The sequence below is a fragment of the Strongylocentrotus purpuratus genome, unplaced genomic scaffold (assembly GCF_000002235.5).
Source record: "Strongylocentrotus purpuratus isolate Spur 01 unplaced genomic scaffold, Spur_5.0 spur5_scaffold_14, whole genome shotgun sequence".
Lineage (NCBI taxonomy): Eukaryota > Metazoa > Echinodermata > Echinoidea > Camarodonta > Strongylocentrotidae > Strongylocentrotus > Strongylocentrotus purpuratus.
Genome location: NW_022145599.1, coordinates 37123939 through 37148256, shown reverse-complemented (window position 1 = coordinate 37148256; position 24318 = coordinate 37123939). Strand labels below are relative to the sequence as shown.

Here is a 24318-nt window from a genome sequence, read left to right as displayed (position 1 = left end):
AGTTGGATATAAAACACATAAACAAATAATTAAAAGATAATACGTAAATCAAAAAGGTTATAATATAATCATTAATATGCTTAAGAAGATAATCAGTCGTGCATCCGTTTATGCAATTCAGTATTTGAATTATAACAGGTTACACGTCAAAAGCTGCATGATATTCAAACAAAGGTGGGAAAGAGGCAAACTGATGGATTATCATCTGATTGAAAACAAGCTCCTATTATTAAATTCGATGAGGTCTGACAGGTCAAAACCTTGCATGATGAAGCATGACTTATGAATAGACGTCTATAAGGTTGTATATAAACCAGGTATAATAATTCTGCGATTGTACTTTGTATCATAATGTTAGGTGACATGTTTTCTTATATAACTTGAAGATCCCCCTCGTTGCTTACCTATAAGCAATCAATACATCATTAAAGTGTAAATTATAATTTACAGGATATTATGAAATAACAATTTGATTCGTTTTCGTTAGATTTCGTTTTTTAATTTTCGTACATAGTCTAAATATCTAATTTTTAATGATCTGGGCCCCTTTTTCATATTTATTTTAATCAAGAACAAGTGCCAAAGATCTATGAAAAAATTTGATTATACTCATAGTCGACAAAATGCAAGGATGTCAGTAGCTAATTGATAACAACAGTTTTATGATTCAGAGCCCAGGACCATTGCCCTGACTACAAGGTTTTTAAAAAGATTTTTTTTGCTCCTTTGTTCTCCCCTACCATTCAACTTCCATACCTTTGATACACATTAATATTTGGCGAGCTCAAAGAGCTGAAGATAGGGAGAAGAGAAAGGTCCGACCGTAAGATCGGCCCAGTTTTCAAAGAGGAAGGGTGTAGAGTTTTTTAATATTTTATGGACAATTGCCCTCAATCCGTTGAAGGTTGAAATACGGGAATTATCGTGATCTTGAACGACTGGTATATCTCTGTTGTACATTACTTTACAACAATAAGACGTTACAACATTAAGATGAAGCAAACTGAAAGCTTTTAAGAGAAGATGAAGGTAGGATTTTAGTTAGGGGCGGGAAGAGCGGGGTTGATAAAATAAAGTGAGAGGAAAGAGAGAAAGAGAGGGGCGCAACAACAGAAAATACAAGGGAAAAGGAGTGAAAATGAAACGTACAAAAACAAAGCAAAAGAAGTGTTGTAGAGTACATATTTTAGTTATTTGAATATAGTATTCTGTTGTAAAGGGACGATTTGTCACGAGGGATGATGGGGAAAGAAGGATAGTGCTCTCGAGAAAGATAGATTGGACAAAGATGTCGAAGGAGAGGGAGTGAACCACGTCAAAGTATCATGGTGATTAAGACATGGAGAAAGCGCAAATGGAAGGAAGGCAGAGTGTGTGTGTGTGTGTGTGTGTGAGAGAGAGAGAGAGAGAGATAAAGAGCAGGGTAGGGAGGGGAGAGGGAGTGAGGGAGAGAGCGAGGGAGGGAGGGAGGGAGGGAGGGAGAAAGGGAGAGAGAGTGAGAGAAAGACGGACAGACCAACTTTTTTATCATTTAAAAAAAAATTAAGTAATTTTGATTTATTCATCCAATTGTGTAATACACACATACAATTGAATAAAATTAAATAAATGTTTTCAATATTGATTGCTTATACATAAACATTAAACAAAAACTCATTTGCAGTGTATATAACTGAGCAAAAATTGAAATTGAACTTAGAGTACACAAACATAATTTATAAATCAATTTTACATATTAGTCACTTATATCAAAAATATTTTTAAAAATCTGGAGGTTATTTTACTGGTACTCCCAGTTTCCCCTCCCTCATACAAACAAACACACACACACACACACACACACACACACACACTACTCATTAGATGTCTGCTAACATTCTCAACTCAAGAAAAATATAATAAATAAGTAAGTTATTAACCAGGCTGCAAAATAGAGTTACACTTTAACAAGCTCACGGTGGAGAGGAAAACAAATCTTAATTAATACTAAGCTGCTCCCACTTTTAAAAATGTAATCCCAGCTTTTCTATTCTAATGGCTATTTTCTTTTCCTCATCCCTATGATTAAAAACAGTTTTCTTCCTCTTTTCTAAAGTTGATACTTGTCCCCCCCCCCCCCCCCCCCGTTCTTAACATGAATATAACATACTTCACCATGAAAATTATAGTATTTCAGATTTGTATTATATTTGAACTACCTACCAACCCAACAAATATATCTCGAATTCTAAATCTTTAATTTCATCAAACTCAAAAAGTTGTATTAAAACCTGCCATACCCTTTGAATGCTCCCGCAAGATAAAAAACAAATGTGTGTATGTTTCTATTTCCCGTTTTTAAAACGAACGTAAAATGATCACCAACAAAACCAGATCTATGAAGATGCTCATTAGTATATAATTATGGCTCCATGCAGTAATCTAAATTGAAATTCTCATTTTTTTTTTCTAATGTGTATAGTAATTCTTGGTCTAACAAAATATCTTATAATTGTTTATCTATAAAATCGTAATTATTTTGCCCATCCCTTACCTGCAAATCATACGTTTGCTGTAGCACTTTTATAAAATAAACATAAATTGTTCCTGAACCCACATCTAAAAGTTATATTTTTTTAAACCTGAAATATAAAAATAAGTATTATAGTTTATAACCTCGGAGAATCGTATTAACCCTGAATCATCTTTCCATAACCTGGGTATTGCATCATAAAAATCAATAATCATTAGCTAATTATTACCTTTCATACCGAGGTTCACAAACTATTGAACAGCGTCAACATGAGCTTTCTCAATCAAGTGATTAAATTAAACAATTCCTCTTTCAAACAAGTATCTATCAAATAAAGTCTGCCCATTTATAGATATATTCCGATTATTAAAAATACTTGGTTTCATATAACCACACGCACACATACACACACACGCACATAAGAACACATAAACACACGCAAGAGGGTTGAGAAGAAAGAGGCAGAGAGAGAGAGAGAGAGAGAGAATGAGAACTAGACATGGAAGAAAAGAAACATAGACAGATGAAGGTTAAAGAGACAGACAGACAGACACGGAGAGAGAGAGAGAGAGAGAGAGAGAGAGAGAGAGACTGGGGACCGGGGGGGGGGGTTATATCAAATTATATAGATGTGAGTTACCAGAGACACCTGAGGCTAAAATGAGAAGCTGTCTCAGTTCGTTTAAAGGACTTCTAAAGGTCAATGTCAAGAAGCCATGAACTGGTTGAACTCCTAATGGGCGGGATTAAACCAGACAACATGTCAATATCATCTGCGCCAAGCTGATGACATCTACAGCTTTTAAAGGTACTATGTCCCTTTTGCAGCCAACCTCAAATTCTGTAAAACTTTGCAGGAATTATGAATATGTCATGTATGTCCTATCTGTGAAATTTAAACGTTAGCAGTGTCCTCATATTCAAATTATGCAAGGAAACCCGTTTACTTGCTAGACTTCACTGTCAGACACTATTGAGTGACTGGCTGGTTTTTTCGTCTTTGGTAATAATATACATGAAAAGAGTTGTAAAGGGTACTTGAGCATTTGTCTACATCTATAACCCACTTCTTGTGATGGCCAAGATTAAACAGATTGAATCTTTGCGCAGCATAAAACGTATGACCATTCGGTACAATTGTCTGAAAATCAAGACTATTACTTTTGGGCTTTATAGCCCTAAAGTCGATTTGACAACTAATTTTTATTTTCCCACTTGGAAGACATTTTCCAGCCCCACCTTTTTTAGGGAAGTTCTAAATTAGTATTATCTTATAAATGCAGTTGGAATTTAACTTTTTCATTTTTTGGCCTGCAAATGGGACATAGTACCTTTAAAGGCTCAATCTCAATTCGCACGGTCTCAACTATAGCAATGAGACAACGGAGTCGAGGCAAAAGAAGTTCAGATAATACAAAAATAGATTCCATTCAGTAGAAACTAACCAATATGCAAACGTCCATTTGATATTAGACGATTATGGTGATGGCATCTACTGAATTCACTAACTTAGCTTTCCTTTTTAAAAATTAGAAACTGATACACGACATATATATATATATATATATATATATATAAAAGTGCCGAAAGCTCATAATAAACTTGTTAAGTACAGCTACGTCTCACGTTCCTAGACCATTTTCTTCACGCCTATATATATGGAAACGACATTTTCTTTTCGATATTTATTTGTTTTTGTTCTATTTTAGTCTCAAAGCCTGCGACACTTTGATATTTAAGTGCTTGATTGACTCAATCACACCCATGACATTGAATAGTATAGTACTGTTATATACATCGAGTCTCCTCTCCGGCAGCCAGATGCCCTTATCAAACTCACCTAAAAGCTGACTCGAGTTTTTATTGCAGCTATAACTTCATAAATAATTTATTTTTAATTCCCTTCGAAGTATTAAATCATCATTTCTCTACCAGTTCTGTATTATCATGTAATTATATATATAACATTTGATTGTATTTCTAGTAAACTATATTACGAATATCATGTACTATATTTTTTATCTAGCAAATCACCTACGCTATGCCTAAGAACCATTCAGAGTATTACTATTAAGATAACTTTGGCCAAACGTCACAAAGGCGCTGGAAATATTCAATTATTTCCTACTAATTTATTCATAGGAAATTAAGGGTTATTCTTGCCGCCGCTTGGATGGGAATTGGAACCATAGCTTCAATCAATCCAGCGACCTATCACTAAAACACGATGACCTGTAAATTATCTTATGGTTGGACGCTCGCTATGTCGTGAATTTTGTACGAAGTTTGCATTTTCTTTCAATCAATAATGGTTGAGAAAAAAATTGTCCGCCCAAATATTGTATAATTATCAAAATGAAGAGGAGAAAAAACCCGCCAATTTAGAAGATTGATGATGAATTAAATTTTGCATGACTTTACTGGCAAGCCAAAAATATTGAAGTCTTATAAAGCCACTCTATTAAATTGGTTTACAGTGATGCAGTTTAGATAACAACCATTGGAGATGTTATGAGAAATTGTCTACGTACTTATTTGATGTTAAACAGGACATCACAACTCTTCAATAAAGAATTTCGTTTCTTTTGATACATGTCCACCAATGTTGGTTTTAAAACATAATAGACGTGATAATGAACGCTTTGAAAAATAATTCAATAGTCTTTTGTAACAATAGATCTGCGCAGTTCGCCTTCTTTAGATGATAGTTACGTTAAATTATATCTTCACTCCTTAAATTTGAAACAGTTTTATTAGGTTATATTCAACAATTATTATAAAATTTGAGAAATGATTGTGTAGTATACGTCGCATCTTCCATTGGCTGGCTTGTCAGTAATAGTACTGCTCTTATCATTACCCACTCAATTACCAGGTACCAATTTTAAAGGGATTGTTTAACAATGTTGCGCCTGGATAAAATGTATAGGTAAAACACTTTTTCCAAGGATGCCAGGTACCAATCAAGGATGGAACCTATGACCTGTCGTATGAGAGTCAAGAACCTCTAACAATATACCAGAGTGTACCAGTAAACCTTTAATGTATAGCTTAGCTTAGGAGCTCTGCACACCCCTTAGTGACATTGGTAATGTGCTAGCTGTCAATTGTTAAAGTCTGTTTCGTAGAAATCACGCGCGATGTGTTTGAATGACGTTTCCGCCATGTGGTGATGTGTTTGGGGGCATGTGCGTATATGTGGGTGATGGGGGTGGGTGTGTAAATGCACACGTACTGTGGTTCTCTTTTCACCATGTAGTTCAGTAATTGATTATGATACCAATTAAAGCTAAAGACCAGTTATGGTCATGCAATTGCATAGTGAAAGAAACGTTGTGAAATCGATCAGAAAAGGTTGATCACCTAGCATAGATGTACTGCAAGGTCTGGAATCATCAAAATTATAAGAAATTTGGCCAAGTCTTCATAAAGTTAGAAGCACTGTACACAGAAAGATGTATATGGGACTACACACACGTGTGCGACACGTGCATTTGTATCTCTCAACAGTATATAGATATACTAATTTACCAAATATATCAATTAGTAGGCGGTTTCCTGTCAAAATTTTTATCGTCATGTAATATTCAAAACATATTCTTTCACATGATTGGTAATAAGAGCTTCCATTTCGTTTTTTCAAATTGGGGCGTTTCCAATACTGGTCTTTACCTTTAAGTGGTAAGCCGTGGGCAGTTAATTTTCCTGACATGTTTAACACGATCACAAATGCTTTCAAGAAATCAAGGCAACCCTTTTTTCATTGCACTGTTCGCATGATGGACAAGGCTAACAAAATCGCGTCAGGTTGAGTTTTCAATGTTTCTGCAATAGCTTTGTTTCAGGTCATAACAAAGTTAACACTGATGTTGACAATATATACAAATTGAAATCATTTTCCTTCGAGCCGCTATTGCTTGTCTAACGGTTTTTTTGTTCTACATTATTTTACAGGGTTTGTTTTTTTACAAAATATATGCTATACTTACTATTACCATATCATTGTCTAATTAATTTGCATATTCTTAACTGGAATGACATAAAATAGATACCTTTCTTAAAATGACATCATATAGGTATAGGTATATGGAAATCTATAGGTAAAATGAAAAGAATAATACGTGTATAAGGAAATTTCCATGCCAATGCCAATCTGCGGAGCACATTACAAAATCACCTGCACCCTAAAGAATAAAAACACATTGCACATTAGTTCCTAATTACACTCGTCATCATGGTCTTTGATAACCTCGTACTTTTCAAACTAGGTAATGTTTTTTCAAAAGACTAGTTTTGCAGGACGTCCGGTGACGATGAAAAAAGCCTTCTGACAATGTACGGAAAGTCGATTCATACGCCCCAGACAAAAATAAATATAACCGAGTCAATGAAACTGTGAATAAGTTAATTTGATTTTAACATAAAGACTTCTGTTTTTCTAGTAACGAAAGTTCGCTGTCAGGCTATTCGATTATCTTTTCAACGACCGGCTGCACATGTGTTTGTATGGCCTCCACCACAGAGCTATATTGAATTAACAATATTTTCTTCATTTAAAGGCATGTGAAATTGAATACTTGAGCAGTATAGTTCTGATATGATCCGGGTAAATTAAACCTTTTCGATAACCATGTCCACAAAAAAAAACAATTTGTTCCTTATTTTTGGATTTGGTACAAAAATTTTACTCATAAATTGAGGAAAAATTGAGGTGCAGGGATGCAGGGGGGACCAAACAAATCTCACGGATCATCCACCTTCCCCTCCCCCTCCCCCGGTATTATTTTGTCACGTGAAGGGGTCGCGGGGTTTATGTACTCCTGAATTATATTTGAAAACAAATGAAACAGCCGCCCCGATGGATATGCAAATGCCTTTCATGTCCACTTTATATTAGAAAATATTACGAAATTTTGTTGATACAAAAGTGTACTCACCTTGCCACATATCAACTGATATGATGAAGAGAATCTTTAAGATGAACAGACGTGTGACTACCCCGGTCCATGGTATGCCCTGAGGAAACAACATGTTTGTCCGACTACAACGCCAATTAATGGAACTATGAGCAGCTGTCGACTGGTGATGCTTTTATTCTGTAAAATTGCATTATAAATTTGAAAGACGACATTTAGATATTGATTACATTCATGTTTTCAATCAAAATGCAATCATCAATTAGCATTTAAACAGTGTTTTAATTAAATAGCTAAACCTTAATTGAATTTATCTCCTGAAGCCCCCCCCCCCCCTCCCCTTCCTAAAAAGGAAGAGTTAATAATAACGATAATAATAATGATGAAAATAAAAGTTAAATACAGCAAGTTTTAGCGTAAATGTAATGTTAAAGCCTCTCTAAAGTGTTGGGAGCCCAACAAATTTGATGGCAAACATTCACTGCAATTGTATAATGAAGTGAAAGAGGATGTCATTTAACACTGACTTCTGCAAGGATTCTCAGAATGGATGTGTTTGAAGACGAATATTGATGAAAGAATACGAAATTTAGGTTTCCCGCGTACAACACGAAACCCAAATTTTGTATTCTTTCATCATTATTCGTCTTCAAACACATTTGTTTTGAAAACCATTGCAGAGTTGAGTGTTGAAAGACATCCTCTTTCACATCATTGTACAATTTAAGTGAACTTTTGCCATCCATTTTTTTAAAAGCAAATTTAGGTCTCCCAACACTTTAGAGGGGCTTTAAGAATAATAAACTTACAGCATTGGATGTCCATATTACATGTATGCCTACATGCATTTTGTTTAGCTAGCAATACACACTGGACACGACAGAATACATACCCTTTCGTAACTTGACACGAAAGTTAAGATGAGTAATCAAAGATTTCCTTCTCGCTTCATCTATCATTCCAATTATCTCCTGACATTTGTACCCGGTAGAGTCATGGTAGCCGTGACTGGTTCCTACCGCATTACATCTCTTGAAAACGTGTTATGGACTGCAGCTAATGGTCACCAGGTAAGTATGATAAGTATGATAAGGACGGTGATATTAAAAGTGCCGACTGTTTCCACCTCGTACAAGTTGGATAATAGAAGGAAGGTAGAGAGGATGGCCTGTAGTCAAGCACTCGTTGAACAGAAGGGGTGGAGAGAAAGGCTACGATAGGGTCATCGCCCCTCCAATCGACCAGATTGGTGACTCCAAATAACATATGAGGATTAAATTGGCTCAGTGGTCCAGACCATCTTTGCCGATGTTTGTAACCTGTCTGTGTGCGTGTGATGGCATTAGGGAGTTGGGATAATATTATTCCCTGTGTGTAAATCATGTCCCCGGGCCATTCTAAGCCCTAGGTACGCCCCTCGCCACATGACTGCCCATTACAGTACTCAGTAGCTCATAGTCATGCATTCACTGAAAGTCTGTCTAATATTTCATTGGAGAAGGTGCAGTTTAGAATGATCGCTTCAGTGTTTTTCATGCATGCGCTGATTGCAGTCATAGTCTATGGCGAAGACACATAAAAGCTCCTTGAATAGTTGCGGGGGGGGGGGGCTGTTCTTGCTTCAAATAGAGTACATTGTATTGTTTGAGAAATGTTGTGTATATACGAATATCCGTAATATCGCTGTTTGATTATATGCCTGAAACGTTATGCTCTGAGAAGTATGATGCAGTTTAGTATTTGCGTTGAAATGTAAAAATAATTTTCCTACCTCCATGATGCTCTACGAATATAGGACGAAAAAATCAATAAGATATGATTGAAGAAAAGTATGAGAAGAAAAACTGTAAAAATGTTTTTTGTTTAACCAGGGAAGCCTCATCAGTATCAAAGATGTTCTTCCTGTAGGCTCCGTAATTATCATTACCACAGCAATAAATTTCCAGGCACCTTTTTACACCTGGGTGGAGAGTGCCAAAAGCGGATCAATGTCTTTCCAATGGACGTCATTTACGTACTGAGATTCGAACCCTCGACCTTCGGTTTAAGAGTAAAAGTGATGGAACCACTATACCACGACACCTCATAATAATCCTGACATTGTTTTTGAAATTGGGTGCATTCGTATAAAAGAATCAATGAGCTCGCTCGCCCCTACTAGACGCCCCCCCCCCCCCCGCTCGATCGCTGAGCTCTATCGCGTATTGTCCACCTGCTACAACCTATTACCAGCTGGCTTTACATGACAATTAATGTATTTTATACTTTTACATGCAAGCCTCGTAATGACAGCTCAATTGCAACAACTCGTACATGGACCAGGGTATCGTTGTTTAATTGCATCTAAAATGACTAGCAGAGAAATCTCTTTGTGAAATCTGTATGTGTTCACCGCAATAGCTTGATTGTATGACGTTTCGTAGGTACCCCTGTTTTATTTGAACCGTCTATATTGTCTTCAGGTTTGCTATATGAATTTCCCCCTCCCTGTTCGCGTTTGAGAATTACCCAAACAATTGTAATCTTTTTAATGGTAATTTCCCAAATGTCTAAGATATTTAAAAAATTGTCTGAGGGCAAAATTATTGAAATTGGTTATCACGAGTATCATTTTATAAGTACTGAGATTAGAAGTAGTTTTTATTTCTAGTAGTTGAAATATTTTGCATAGTATATACTCCCTTTTAATTTGACGAGTTCGTGGCAACATACATGTAAGAAGTGAGGGCGGTCATAGTGGCTGAAACGTGAAGACTAGTTATGTTTAAGCTGCCCTGGGTATAGATTTTGTAATGGCATCTGGCTAATTTGGTGGAGCATAACTCTGTTTATGAAATACGAGGGGCGTGCTAGAGTTTGCCGTCTATCGTTAAAGCAAGAATACATCATCATTATGTTCTTTAAAGGAGGAGATGTGATGGCTCAGTGGTAGAGCCGTGGTCACGTAACCAGGAGGTCTTGGGTTCAAATTCAAGTTGATGCGCGAAGGCCCTTTGGTCAGACATTAATCCTCATTACCAAGTGCAAGTTCCTCGGAGGCGACTAAAAGCCGTCAGATCCCTGGTTGATTACTTACAAGCATACACATGCTTTCTTAGCAGAAAGGTTTTTTTTTTAACTTCACAAAAACAGGGAAGCATAAAAGAAATAGGAATTTGGACAAAGAACATGAAAGTTTAGAACTCTTGAATGTTGAAATTACTAACACTGATTGCCCATTCAGCATTGCGGTTGCAACTTATGCTGTCATCACAGACGAAGTTTCCCCATTTGATGAGCTGAGAACAAATTATGTATACAAAATACCTTCTATGAGACTCTGCCTCCATTATGGATAATATTTGTCATGGTCTTCCAAGAAATAATGAAATTGTTTTCCACCATATCTACCTTTAATCTCGAGGAATTTTTTTTTTTTTACTACTTTTGGTACAAGACGAATCGTTGTACCGTTCTCGACTCTTAATCCTTGTCTAAATTCAGTTCCCCCTCCCACTCCTGCGCTATAAGCGCGGAAGCTTTGAAATTTCATTTAATTATTAGAGAAACAAAACGATTCGTTGTACCGTTCTCGAAAATAATCCTTGTCTAAATTCAGTTCCCCCTACCCCTGCGCGAAGCGCGGAAGCTTTTACGTTTCATTAAATCATTAGAGAAACAAGACGATTCGTTGAACCGTTCTCGACTCTTAATCCTTGTCTAAATTTAGTTCCCCCACCTCTTGCGCGAAGCGCGGAAGCTTTAAATTTCATTTAATTATTAGAAAAACAAGACGATTCGTTGTACCGTTCTCGAAAATAATCTTTGTCTAAATTCAGTTCCCCAATCTCCTGCGCGAAGCGCGGAAGCTTTGAAACTATATTTAATTATTAGAGAAACAAGACGATTCGTTGTACCGTTCTCGAAAATAATCCTCGTCTGAATTCAGTTTATCCCCACCCCCCCTCCTCCTCCTCCCGCGCGAAGAGCGGAAGCTTTTATGTTTCATTAAATCATTAAAGAAAGAAGACGATTCGTATTACCATTCTCGACTCTTAATCCTTGTCTGAAATCAATACTCCCCCCCCCCCCTCCTGCGTGAAGAGCGGAAGATTTGACGTTTCATTAAATTATTAGAGAAAGAAGACGATTCGATGTACCGTTTTCGACTCTTCCTTCGTCCTCTTCCTTTTTTTTGGGGGGGGGGGTGGGCGCCCCCACCGGGGCGTAGCGTAGCTATGGGGGCTATGGCAACGCGCCCGCGGTCAGATGAACATTTTTTTTTATACCTTGTCCACCCCCGGAAACTCAGGGGTTTAAGGCAATAAATTACCGTCAAATAAGCATTCAGGGGCCCACCTTTGGGGCGCTGGTGGGGGTCGAGGGTGCGGAAACCCCGGAATCTCAGGGGTTTTAGGCATTCATTCTGATTACGGTTAGATGAACATATTTTTATACCTTATTTGTGACACTGGCAGACACTAATTGGCGTGAGGTCCAGCGGGCGGAGCCCCCAGAAGCTCAAGGGTTTTAGGCACTAAATTACGATCAGATGTGTATCAAGGGGCCTGCCTTAGGGTCCTTGGTTGGGTCCAGAGCCCCCGGAAGCTCAGGGGTTTTAGGCGTTTAATTACGGTCAGATGAGCATTTTATGATACCTTATTTTGTTGCGACACTGGCAGTTAACTATTCTTTCTTTTTTGCTCTCTTTCTTTCTATTTCTCTTTAATATACTTTTTCGAAAAAGGTGGGGGTGGGGAACACTTCACTTCCTCTTTCCCCCCCCCTTTTTTTTTTTCCTTCTTGTTTTCCCCTTATTTTGTCCCTTAGTCTTTGTCCCTTCGGGCCCCCTCCCCTGGATCCGCCACTGATCTCATCAGCCAACAGGTCGGCGCCGACACCATCAGGCAATACTTCCACCATTCACTCTTTCTGTCTATCTCCCTCTCCCTTTCTCTCTCTCTCTCTCTCTCTCTCTTCTCTTTCTCCTTCTCTCTCTCTCTCTCTCTCTCTCTCTCTCTCTCTCTCTCTCCCCTCTCCCTCTTTATCTCCCCAATGCTCTCCCTTTTCCCCTCTCTCACTCTCATTTATATTATATCCCAATAATTATATAGCTCTCATTGTTTTCTTCTGTTATCATGAAAATAAAATGTTATCAAAAGACGCTTCTCAATAATGAAATCTTGCTCAGATAATTCTAAGGCACAATTCTTTATTCCGATGTTTATGAAGTATACAAAGATATTAAAACGTAGATGTTTATTGCACAGTTCCGGCATGCAATGTATTATTGAAGAACACTGCGTGATAGGGGGGGGGGGGGGGGAGCAAGCCTGAAAAAAGTAACAACAACAGCAACAAAAGATATACATCATGTCTTTCTAAAATCCGACAAGCATAATAATAATGATAAAAATATTAATACTAATACTAATACTAGGCCTACTAATGAAATAATGACAGGTATTGTAATGATATAATCATAATAACAATGAAAACGATAATAATAATACATGTACAATGTGCTGGGGGTTGGTGGGGGGGGGGGACAATTTTTAAGGTATGTTAGGGGTACTTTGTTTAGCGTTTACTTATAGAACACTATTTTCCCCTGTTGTTGTTGTTAATGTTTATTTTTGTTTTTTGTTTGTTTTATCTGATCTATGACTCAACAACCCCCATGAAAATAACAGCCGTGTTAAGAGGGCGCTATATAGCTATATAGCTCTGCTACCAGATATGAATGGATTGGGACACTGAAGTTATACAAAATAGAGCCATTTGAAATGTTATGATTTCTGTGAATAATAAGGAATCAAATGATAAGATAAAATTATTTTTGGACACATTGGTCATGAAACGTTTGAAGGAAGGGAATTGTAATATGATTATTATTTTATCAATCAAACGACAATCCTTTATAGTAATGGTAATAATAGTGCTCAAGTGTCAGGCTCCTTATTAGGGCATTGTAATATACTACATACGGTACAAGAAGAGAAAAAGAATAACGAAATGAGAGTACTCCTGCATTATCAAGAACATTTTTAGGCAGATAAAGATTACAATGATTTATAAATGTTAAAATATCATCAATAGTCCTTAATCTGGTATGAGCTTTTGGGTACCAAGGATTTTTTAACGAGCTTTTGGGTATCAATTAGTAAGCAATAAAGAAAATAAGAACTTGCAGTCTGGAACAACCAAACGCAAAAAACACGAAAAGAATGTGCAATGGTATCAATAGTTACAGGAATAAGGAGGAAACAAACAATATCCCCATAAGAACAGGAGATTTACCCCTGGTAATTTTTGCAAGGTGGGAACCCGAGTTTGAGAAGGATGCATGGTGAAGGTTGAAAAGATTTGTACTTTCATTTTGAAGTGGAAGAATATCGGGGCATACAAGTAGACCGACAAAATTCTCGAAACCCTAAGAAAAGTGTTCAAAAAGCCCACGAGACCAACATTTCGGTCTCATAAGGTATCGGTCGAGGGTCATCCCAATAGACCGACAGCCCACGAGACTGGCAAACCAGATAAAGAAATGCATTTTCTGATTGAATGAGGGAAGATAGAAAAATATCGGTCTCGTAGATCGTCGGTATGGTGAACCCTCAGAGGGCACGCTAGACCGGAAATGTCGGTCTCGTAGACTGTAGCCAAAACATTATGAAAGCAATGAAACAGAATTGCTCATGATACTCTCTATTAGAAGTACCGGGGTATACAAGTCATGTTTATTAAAGAGTAATTCACCCTTTGGACCTAGAAATTGCCACATTTCAATGTTGTCCTTCGGGTTCAGATTTAACTCTACAACTTGAAATAGTTTCTAGACAGCTTGTTTCTAAATACGCTTCTACCACTAATACTAAACTGAGCACTATAACTTTAACTTTCTTCATCATTATTGTCAATTAATGTTGAAATCAACTCATATCATATCGCCATCGTATGCGCTTAATTGCCTAAGTACCGTCCTCTCTTTCACGACAAAATTTCAATTTGGATGACAAGAAAAAATATGAAAACTTTGAAATTGTAGATCTAAGCCTAAAGTCCTAGAGCTCGTCGTGTTTTGGTCCTGAGAACTCTTTCCAAGTAAGGGACCCGTCCTTATCACGATCGTCTTTATCAATGACTTCTTTAGCTAGTTTACTGACGAGGGGTCCGTCTGGTCCAAAGGTACCGTCCTTAATCAGGTATTCCTTGATCTGTTAAATTAAAAAGACATATTATTATTTTTTTTTTACTGCCAGAAATACGGTATACACTGTGTCATGTGATAACGTCACATTTCATGAGCTGACATGAAATATAAGTCTACAAATTGATCGGGGGAGGGAAGGGAGTATGTTTCTGGACAGCCCTTCTTGCTGGAAGCCCATGTTTTGATATTTTACCTCGCCCTTGGGGGGGGGGGGAATTAACCATAATTATAATGGATACGTAATTGTTCTGGCCAGGTTTTAATATTAAAGCTTTCCAAATGTCATATAGCACTGAATAATGTAAAATGTGGGTTCATTTTGATTGCCCTGCCAGGGGCTGATGGACTCAAATGTAATAATAGTTCTTCCGTGTGATGGTTGCCTCTGAGTTTATCAGTCATTTCTGACATAGCATCCTACCTCGCCATGAGAGAGTAAGTTATCCTTGTCGGTATCATAAACCTTGAACATGTTTGGTAATCCCTTGATGTAGTTTGGACCCATCTGCATCAACTCGACCTCGAAGATTAATTTCTGTCCACGCGGGATCTTTCCGTCTAAACAAACAACAAAAAAACAATAAAACAGAAAATAAGAATTAGACAAACATGACTAGGTAGCATAACAAAAATTATTTAATATGGTTAAATAAGAAAAGAGGCAAGGGATAATATTTTATTTACAACTGGAGAATGTCGTGTGAGAAAATGGTAGAGAACGTTCATTTATATGTTTATTTATTTTTCTCTTTATCTATTAATTTATTCATTCATTCATTCACTCACTCATTTGTTTACTATTCATTAATTCATTTATTTAATCATACATTTAATCATTCAATCATTTATTCCTTCCTTCCTTCCTTCCTTCGTTCATTCATAAATTATGTAATAATGATCATGATCAATGTATTACCGTTGGGATCGAAAAGGTGTCGTCCGTTTTTTACCATCTCGGGTTCGACGACGACTTTCCTGATCTCATCTTTACACATTCCCAAGATCCCGAGTTCGAGACCCTTGATGCTCTCACCGACACCCATCGGGAACGATTGCCACTCATCTTTCACGTTGTCTTCACGACTGAAATAATATGGAAATCAGGAGAAAGGATATTGTCAACAATTATTTCTCATCAACTTCAGGCAGGCACTTGTCACTTAAATCTTTATGAAAGATTTTATTTAAAACTGCAATTCAAAAATTAAAAATCGTCTGTTCTAAACGTCACATTCTCTCTCTCTCTCTCTCTCTCTCTCTCTCTCTCTCTCTCTCGTGTTCGTTTGCTCTTTCTTTCTTTCTTTATCTTCTTTCTTTCTTTTTTTCTTCCTTTCTTTATTTTCGCACTCTCTCTCTCTCTCTCTCTCTCTCTCTCACTTTATTTATCTTTTCTCTTTCTCTCTTCTTTGATAATGTACATGATTATATGAGTCATTTTATTGATTTTTTCCCAGAAATTAGAAATAACTTCGAATGTTATTTAATCAAGTTCAAAGTTCTGTATGTGGAAATCCCGATGTCGCCCTCATAAAGAGTCACGTTACCCATAATTACCAGGTATATGCATATCCTTTTATTCATGGCTGTGACCCATTGCGGTATTGGTATACATAATATAAACGTCTTCCTGCAATCGATCTTTGCCCTATCAGAGAATCAACATTTGCCCTTACCTTGTGCTCAACACAGTATTATAATATATCGCATACAATAGCACAACAATCACACGTTATATGCCTATACTATACGGACTAAATGTATTCCCATGACTTTGATTCAGGAAGTGTTTAGATTTCTAGATTATAAGCTATAGATTTCAAGGCTCGCATTATACCGTACATTGTAATTTTTAGTTTCGAGTGTTGAAATATATTAGATTGTAATGTATAATTCGTTTGGTTTCTATCGAGTATTTACATAATAATAATAATAGTGTGCACTTCTGAGAGCAGTGATACAGGCTTTATTTTCAGCAATAATAATTTTGAGGTGAATGTATGAATGATGTAGATTTGAATGCCTTACCTGTCATAAAAGATGGATCCGTCAGAGGCAAGTTTTCCAACAAAGTGAATACCAGCCGTGTCATCGTCTGTCAATCTCTTCCTACACTTCGTTACAGCCTTGATATTCTCCCATTCGATCTCAGGAGGAGGCATCTGATCACGACGTCCTTCAAACTCTTCAACTTCTTCCTCATCTTCAACTTCAATCTCTACATCGTCGTCACTGAGCACGGGGATCGCCAGGCATATCAGCATGAAGCCAGCAACAAGCAGCTTTCTATACTCCATATTGCAGTATTGTGTTATTAAAATAAAATGAACAATGGTGCGCTTAGCTGCAGTATTTCAGACTTGAGTGAGAATCGAGATATTGGCGTATAATAAGCGATGTTTTGGGTAGAGGTGCTCTGGCAATCGTGACAATCTGGGTTCTTGAGCTCGTATCAAACATTCGACTCGAGAAAGACTTCTTTTTTATCGAATAAAATGCCACGTGTATTACGGATGAATCTAAGGACAAAGCGACGTGGCTTTGTACTGCTAATGATGAATATAATTCAGTTATAAAGAAGAAGATAAACACAAGATAAGAGAACAGGTCTTTGTTTATTCAACCTGCAAATATTCCCACGACAAGTATAAAGCTGTGTGCAATGTTAGACTCGCACAAAGCCATTGTCTATATCTCATGAACAATTAATATTCAACCAGACTAAAATTAGATCATATTCAATTTGCGAGACACGTTAGCGTAAGTGAGGGAAGTTGTTGTCACTAGTATACACCTTTTTATGTCATGAACATAGTTGTTGTATATAGCTTTTACACAGAGCTGTTATTTTTTACCAAGTATTTATTATTTTCTTTTACCAACAAAATAACAATACAATTCACATTTTATATAAACTTGCAAATATTTCATACATTGTCATAATACATGATTCATAATACTCTATTCGAGAAAAAGTACACGAATCAAGTCTATTATATTGGTCATATAAGTAACATATAGATCGAGCGAGAAAAATTAATAAGTTAAAGAAAAAAAAGAAGAGGAGAACTAAAGAACAGAATGAAAATAATATAAGAGAGAGGGATGCCATACTAAAGTTCGATTTAAAATATTAATTTTAGCGAATTGAAACCTTCAAATGGTATCAGCATCCATTGAAATGTTGAGTTTCGGGTTGTGGTGGAGAACACTTAGGTTCAGTTAAACTGAAATTATATTAGGAATTATTTTGGGGGCGGTAAGTGTAAATGGAATGGGCAGTGGATACCTTGTTTTTTCTAACTTGATTTTGTTTGATGGATAATCGTTAATGGCCGATCAACATGGTAACAGATATAGCTACCGAAATAGTCGTTATATACCATACTGTGAAATTTGGTAACAGTCTGTCGTAAGAAACCACTGAACGTCTATATTATGTCTAACCTCGCGAACATCCCATTATTTATTTTACACATTTCAATAGGTTGGGGTGAACGTAATATGATTTATTACGATAGTTTCGTGTAATGGCCGGTCCCATATTCCTTTTGCTTCCAACTTGTGACAGGCCCGTAGCCACGGGGGGGGGGGGGGGGGGCACTGGGGGCACGTGCCCCCAAACATTTCCAAGATCGGTTGAACTTGTTTAGACCCCTCCCCAGGACGTCGATCAATTACATGTATGCCCCCCCCCCCCCCCCCAAAAAAAAAAAAAAATAAATAAAAAAAATCAAACTCTGACTACGGCCCTGATTTGTGAAGAGTAAGTGTACGAGAGTAAAGAAACCTTATTGGGCTTTTCAGGTCTTGAGTTAAAAGGGCAAAAATTGTGCGACCGTTTGAGCCACAGCCATCTATAATATTATAGATGGTATATGTGTATAGATATCTCTGCTTTGAGCAGGTATATTATTATAGCGCCACCACGAATAATTATTATCATGATTGTGAGTCACTCGGATCTGAGTCCCATCTCCAGTTAATGCACAGTGGCCTATAGCTATCCCCGCCCCCTCCCCATCATCGAAACGGCAAAAGGGGGAAAAGAGTGATAGAAAGAAAAGAGAGAGAGAGAGAGAGAGAGAGAGAAGGAGAGAGAGAGACAAAGAGAGAGAGAGAGAGAGACAAAAAGAGTAAGAGAGAGAGAGAGAGAGGGAGAGAGAGAGAGAGAGAGAGAGAGAGACGGCCTTGTTTTTTTTATTCATATTTCTTTTGGTTATTTTGTGATCTGAAGTTGAGGAAAATTCTTCATGTTTGAATTTTAATAAATAAATTGAGATTGAATTGCATTGAGTTTGAACTCCCCCCCCCCCCCCTCCTGCTGACATTATAATAAAAGGTCAATGGTTTGACTTTGACCCACGCCACTTTGACATTGGTCATTTAAATGTTTTCTCTTGCTAAATAGTGACCCCCTCTTTTTATTTCTCTCTCTTTTTAAGCAAGTTCATCCGGCCCTCTTTTAGTATCAGTGACAGTGAAACGGAATGAAATGTGATTTTGCTTCCACTATAATATGGTAACTTTTGGTAACGTCAACATGGTTAAGTTGTAGCAAAATGTTCACTTTGGGTGCTGATGAGAGTATAAGCCTATAAAAAGGTAAGCGGGAATGATTTTAGCTCACAACGCTTGTTCTCACATCAGGTTTTCAGTTCAACATCTCGACACCCCGGTGTTATTTTGTGTATTGACCCCCCCCCCCTCCACACTCAGTGTGTTTAGTGTACGGGTATGCATGTTCCTTCTTTTTGAAACTCACCCCCCCCCCCCCACCCCCTATCTCCGGTGTGAAAGTCAATACGGGCCGGACTTTGGCGCGCGAAACGTACTACCCCTTATCTACCGGAGATTTTGGGAACACGCATGCGGTCCCTCCGACCCCAGAGTGGGGGGGGGGGGGGTAATTCACTCTAAATGTCCTTGGTTTACTCTAGGCTAATCATAAATACATAAAAAGAGACCACATCGCTGCCTGAAAATAAAGTGACGGTGGCCAAATATTGATGAATTCTCCGGGGAAGGGATCTGAGGGGGCCGAGGGGGGGGGGGGGGGGGGGGGGGGGGGGGGGTCCGGCATCGGCTAGACACCCCCTGTGCTAGGCGTTGCAATGTTAATCATGGAATCTTTTACATTTTAGGAATATAGGCCTATAATAATCATTTTTGTTGTAGATTTGGGGGGGGGGGGGGGGCGGGGGGATAGGCTTATCGATGTCCAACTTATATAAAACCGGCATTTGTCAGATTGATGAAATTATGTGCTACTATAAAATGGACATTTCCATACTGTTCAAGCGTATTTCCTCGTTCGATCGATTTGCTCCCTAGCTTGCATATAATAATAGATCAAGAGGGTGTAGGTAGAATTCATCGACTGCATAAAAAATGTAAATCTGCTTGTTCGAGTGATGCCCAGGTGGGGTTTGACCCCGGCCCCGGCACTCCGGGGTCGGAATGACCGCATGCGTGTTACCACAATGTCCGGTAAAGAGATACTTTTTTGTGCGACAAAGTCCGGCCCGAGAATTGTAAAAAAGGGGGTGTTTTTTTTCTTCTTTTCTCTCATCTCTTTGGACTCATGAGAAATTATTCTGAATTTAGGGGGGTACATTGAGCATTTTTCCGAATTTAGGGGGGTCTCCAAGGCAGGAAAAGCCCGCGAAATTAAAGCCCGCGAAAGGGAGGTTCGGAAATGTTGACAGTCCTCAGATAGGGGGTGCTTTCAAAAAGAGGGAACAAGCAGGGATATCCCTGGAACAAGCATACGCGTACCCTAAATAACACTGAGGGGGGGGGGGGGGCGGGGTATGACATGATACACCTTTCCCCGATAGGTCTCTAATTCCGTCAGTCCTTCAAATGAAACCTTCATTAATTTTCACGTTTGGCATTTTTACATGAATTTGACCATGCAAAAATATCAGTTTTTGATTTAAAAAGTAATTTATTAAGGTATCTTAGGTATAGACAGTATACAGTTTCGAACGTTACTGGCCAAAATCTACCACAGACCAAGTAAAGAAGAAATGAAAAACAACTTTATTTTAGTCTATGTAAATATAATGTAAAAAATATGCTAGCATTTCTTTTTGTTTGGGGAGGGGCATATTGGCGAAATCTTTTGGGCAATCGGTCCGTACCCATGCCCACTTCTCTAATATGTATATAACCACAGGTCCACAGTAGGTAAAAGTGCATTGTGTATGACAATTATTTTCGAAGAGATAAAAATCATCTTCTCTTCGATCATTTATAATTTTGAGAGTTCTTCCCACCATGCAACGCGTTGGATCCCGCGGCAAAGTGTGATTGTTGGCTGCTATGCTAAACGGATCTTTGCCCGGCTGGAATTCGGGTTAGAAATCTACGATTATGGCTCCCCACAAACATTCTCGGGCAAGTCCGAGGAAGCCCAAGCTGGAGCAACTAAAAGCAGATCATGAACTCTTCTTACAAGCATTTGAAAGTAAGTTTATTTCATTATTTTAGAGTAGTTTTGTGCGACCATCGCCGATGAGATTGAATGATCGCGAGCAAGTTGCACCTGCATGTGGTATGGTAGAGTCGGTGGGATGAGTTCGTGCATGTGTGTGGCTTTGTTATTGAAAATGAATGGCGGATAAAGAACACGCTTTGCTATGTGTTGGACTATCAATGGTTTAGAGCGTCACACAACCTAGTAAATCGGGTCTTGTCTTTTGGAAGATCGCCTGTTTAATGTTTTGGAAAGTCACTGTTATTTGTGAAGTTTGCATTATTGATATTTGAAAATTGTAAATGGCCAGATGTGAATAGTTCAAGACAATAAAGTGTAATTATTTAATCTTGTCTCTTGTCCTGAACTGATTAATGCCCCCCAATTGAAATTTGAAAAATAGCAACGCTTGTCTCTCATTCATGTCTATGATTGTCAATTGATCAGGAAAAAAAAAGAAGTTTTGATAGATTTATTAACAACAACAATGGCAGAAAGGTTTAGTCTTTAAGAAGAAGTCCATCCTGATTTAAGTTGGTTTTAATATGATTATGAGCAGAAAAAATATAGAAACAGTTCAGACATCAGTGACTCGGTGACTGACCAACATGACCAAGTCTAATTTTAAGCAAACTGAGTAGGCCCCTAAGATTAAAATTAAACTAAAAAAAAAAAATATGAATTTTTGAAGTTGCAATACTGCTAATAGAGCCTGGGGTTTTTACAAAATATTTTTTTGAATTACATGATGTGTATTTTGAGATCCTCTCCCAACATGCTATGATGAAGAGTTCTTAATTTTTTTCTTCAAATAATACTTTTTAATCAATAAGTTGATCTTCTCTAAATTATTGCACATAGATTCTAGAGATGTTTTCTCCGTAACCCCCACATGAACCAAATCTACATGTAGGTCTTCTCCTTATCAGTAAGTAAGAAAATAGAAATTCATGAAATATTCAGTACCAGTAAGGAGCAAATAGGAGAGGACATGTGAAGATGCCAATTTTGTTTCATGGATTAATAACAACAAAAATTCTACATGTATTTCAAATTGGATTCTGCTCTAACTCTCATTTTACTGTTCCTCTCATTCTTAAAGATCATGGTGAAGTGGTGGTCTTCCCCTGAAGATTTATTTATTAGTACTGTACATGTACAGGTGTAGTCATGTTTTTTTCCTTCAAATCTACTCTGTACAGATATGTATTCTATCTCTAGTTCTTCTACTGTTAACTTTTTGGAATCTTGTTTATTTGGAGAAAAAGGGAGATTGGAAGAGGAAATTGACCCTCATAAATATGATTATGATTTCTTTAGTTTTAATAAAATGACATACAGATCAATGACAATGACAATGAATATGAGAAAATGTGAAAATCTCATCAAAAAGAGGGGGAAAAAAGCTATGAAACTCCACTACCATGAACAGGCTCTTCCATTTGAATTGTGAGTTACCTCATTTGCCTTGTTTTGATAAAATCATAGGTTTCCACTTTCTAAAGTGTAAAGTGTATATTCTGTTTTCTCTGAAGAAGAAGAAAAAATGTTAAATTGTCCATGTGCCCTATATTATGCACATTATACAATTTTTGATGGCAGGAGCCAATTTCCATTTGGTCAATTAGAAGTTTAAAATTTAATGTTTTTTCCTTGGATTTTCCTCAAAAGAATTTCACTAATCCATTCCTCAAAGTGTTCAACTTTTGAACCAACTTTAATATCAGGGTGGACTTTTTCTAAAGTTGTGTTGTTTACAACATGTGTACCTGTAACCATTTAAAAAATTATATATATGATTTCTTTTGTGATTTCACTAAAGATTGTTTTAAATTGTAGAACCCATTTTTATGAACATGAAAGTGGAATTGAGACTTATCATGTACATGTAGGCTTATGTGCAGTGTATTTATTAATTTTGGAAAGTGAAATAGATTTTCATTCACTTTTTTTCCAACTACATTGTAGCAAAATAGTTGTGTAGAGGTTTTACACCTACAGTACATTGTACATGTAAAAATGTTTCCCAATTGTTTTAATAGCAACTTTGGTGTTCCTTTAGACGTACATGTACATTGTATGTTCATGAAGCTTATAATTTTGTTGTCCAGAACTTTGATGTATTTTTGGGGACTTGAATGAACTACCAATGGTTCAAATTTCTACAAAAAAGTTTAGTTACAAAAGCACTGACTGGATTTTCTTAATTTCTATGTCTTTTGGACTGACATGATTCAAACTTGGGACTTGGTAAATGTACTTGTGCAGTACATGAACATGGATGTATTTTCACATGTATTGACTGAAAGAAGATCATCTTTTATTTGATAAATTACACATAGTAAGAGATCATTACTTTAGTTAGATGGAGGTTACTCATTAGTTTTATTTTGTTCTTGTTGTTGTTGTAATCTGATAAATAACTTACAGAGTTAAACAGTTTCATAAATATCTGCAGTTATTAAACTGCTAAAGTAATAAACTTGTAATCCCTTTGGCAGCTTACTCAGAAAGCTATACTGGGATGGTAGGTGAAGCGAGTAACTACAAGGAGTGCAATGAGACATGGTGTGTAGACAAAGCACTTGTCTATTTACAGTAAAATATGCTATTAAATCTAGTGCAAGTAAAAACCAAAAAATATTAATGTGATAGTCAAAGGTAGGGGTAATTTTGTGACCCCCCCCCCCCCCCCATGTATATAAATTTCTATTTGGTGAAAGTATGTACATATAATAGGACTACTGCACATGTGCATTAAAAAAAAGAAAATGATTTAAGGAGTAACAAGGGATCTGGTTTCTGTGTCCTAATAAAACCATTTTCGAATGTTCAGCAGAATCAAATCATCAATAATTTTACTGTCCATGGAAATTGTACTATTGTACCTAGAGCTCACTTTTGCCATTTCCCTCTAATCCAGATGTTTTTTTAATTGTATTTTAGTAGATTTCAAGAAGACTTTCTGACAAGTTAAAGTAGGCTATGTGTACACCTGTACATGTATCCACGTTTTGTTACAGTAAATATTATCCACCGTGGAGAGATTAAAACCAAAAGTATCTACCAGTAAGCAGAAAAGGCTTTCCTCTTTGTTTGGCTCAACTTTGAGAAAAACACCTACTGTACAATACATGTACTACCTAAATTTGTGAACCAAATATACAGTGTACTGCAGGTCAAGTTGTGAAATAATGTACTTGCACAGTGTAAGCATTAT

General features: G+C 37.2%; 2 protein-coding genes across 2 annotated transcripts in view; one reads left to right on the top strand and one right to left on the bottom strand.

The window, feature by feature from the left end:
- Positions 1-13057: 13057 nt before the first annotated feature.
- Positions 13058-17242, bottom strand: LOC577318 (peptidyl-prolyl cis-trans isomerase FKBP14). Its single transcript, XM_777553.5, has 4 exons — positions 16646-17242; positions 15537-15703; positions 15042-15178; positions 13058-14624 (listed from the first exon to the last, which is right to left on the bottom strand). The coding sequence occupies exons 1-4, from the start codon at positions 16912-16914 to the stop codon at positions 14472-14474; spliced, it is 726 nt and encodes a 241-aa protein (XP_782646.1). The 5' UTR covers positions 16915-17242; the 3' UTR covers positions 13058-14471.
- Positions 17243-20910: 3668 nt separating this feature from the next.
- The window catches only part of LOC583056 (polycomb protein suz12-A), a 38042-nt gene continuing 34634 nt past the window's right edge, over positions 20911-24318 (top strand). Inside the window, exon 1 of the mRNA XM_030984888.1 lies at positions 20911-21089. Within this exon, the coding sequence (XP_030840748.1) occupies positions 20996-21089 (94 nt within the window). The 5' untranslated portion in view covers positions 20911-20995. The remainder of the gene's footprint in view (positions 21090-24318) is intronic.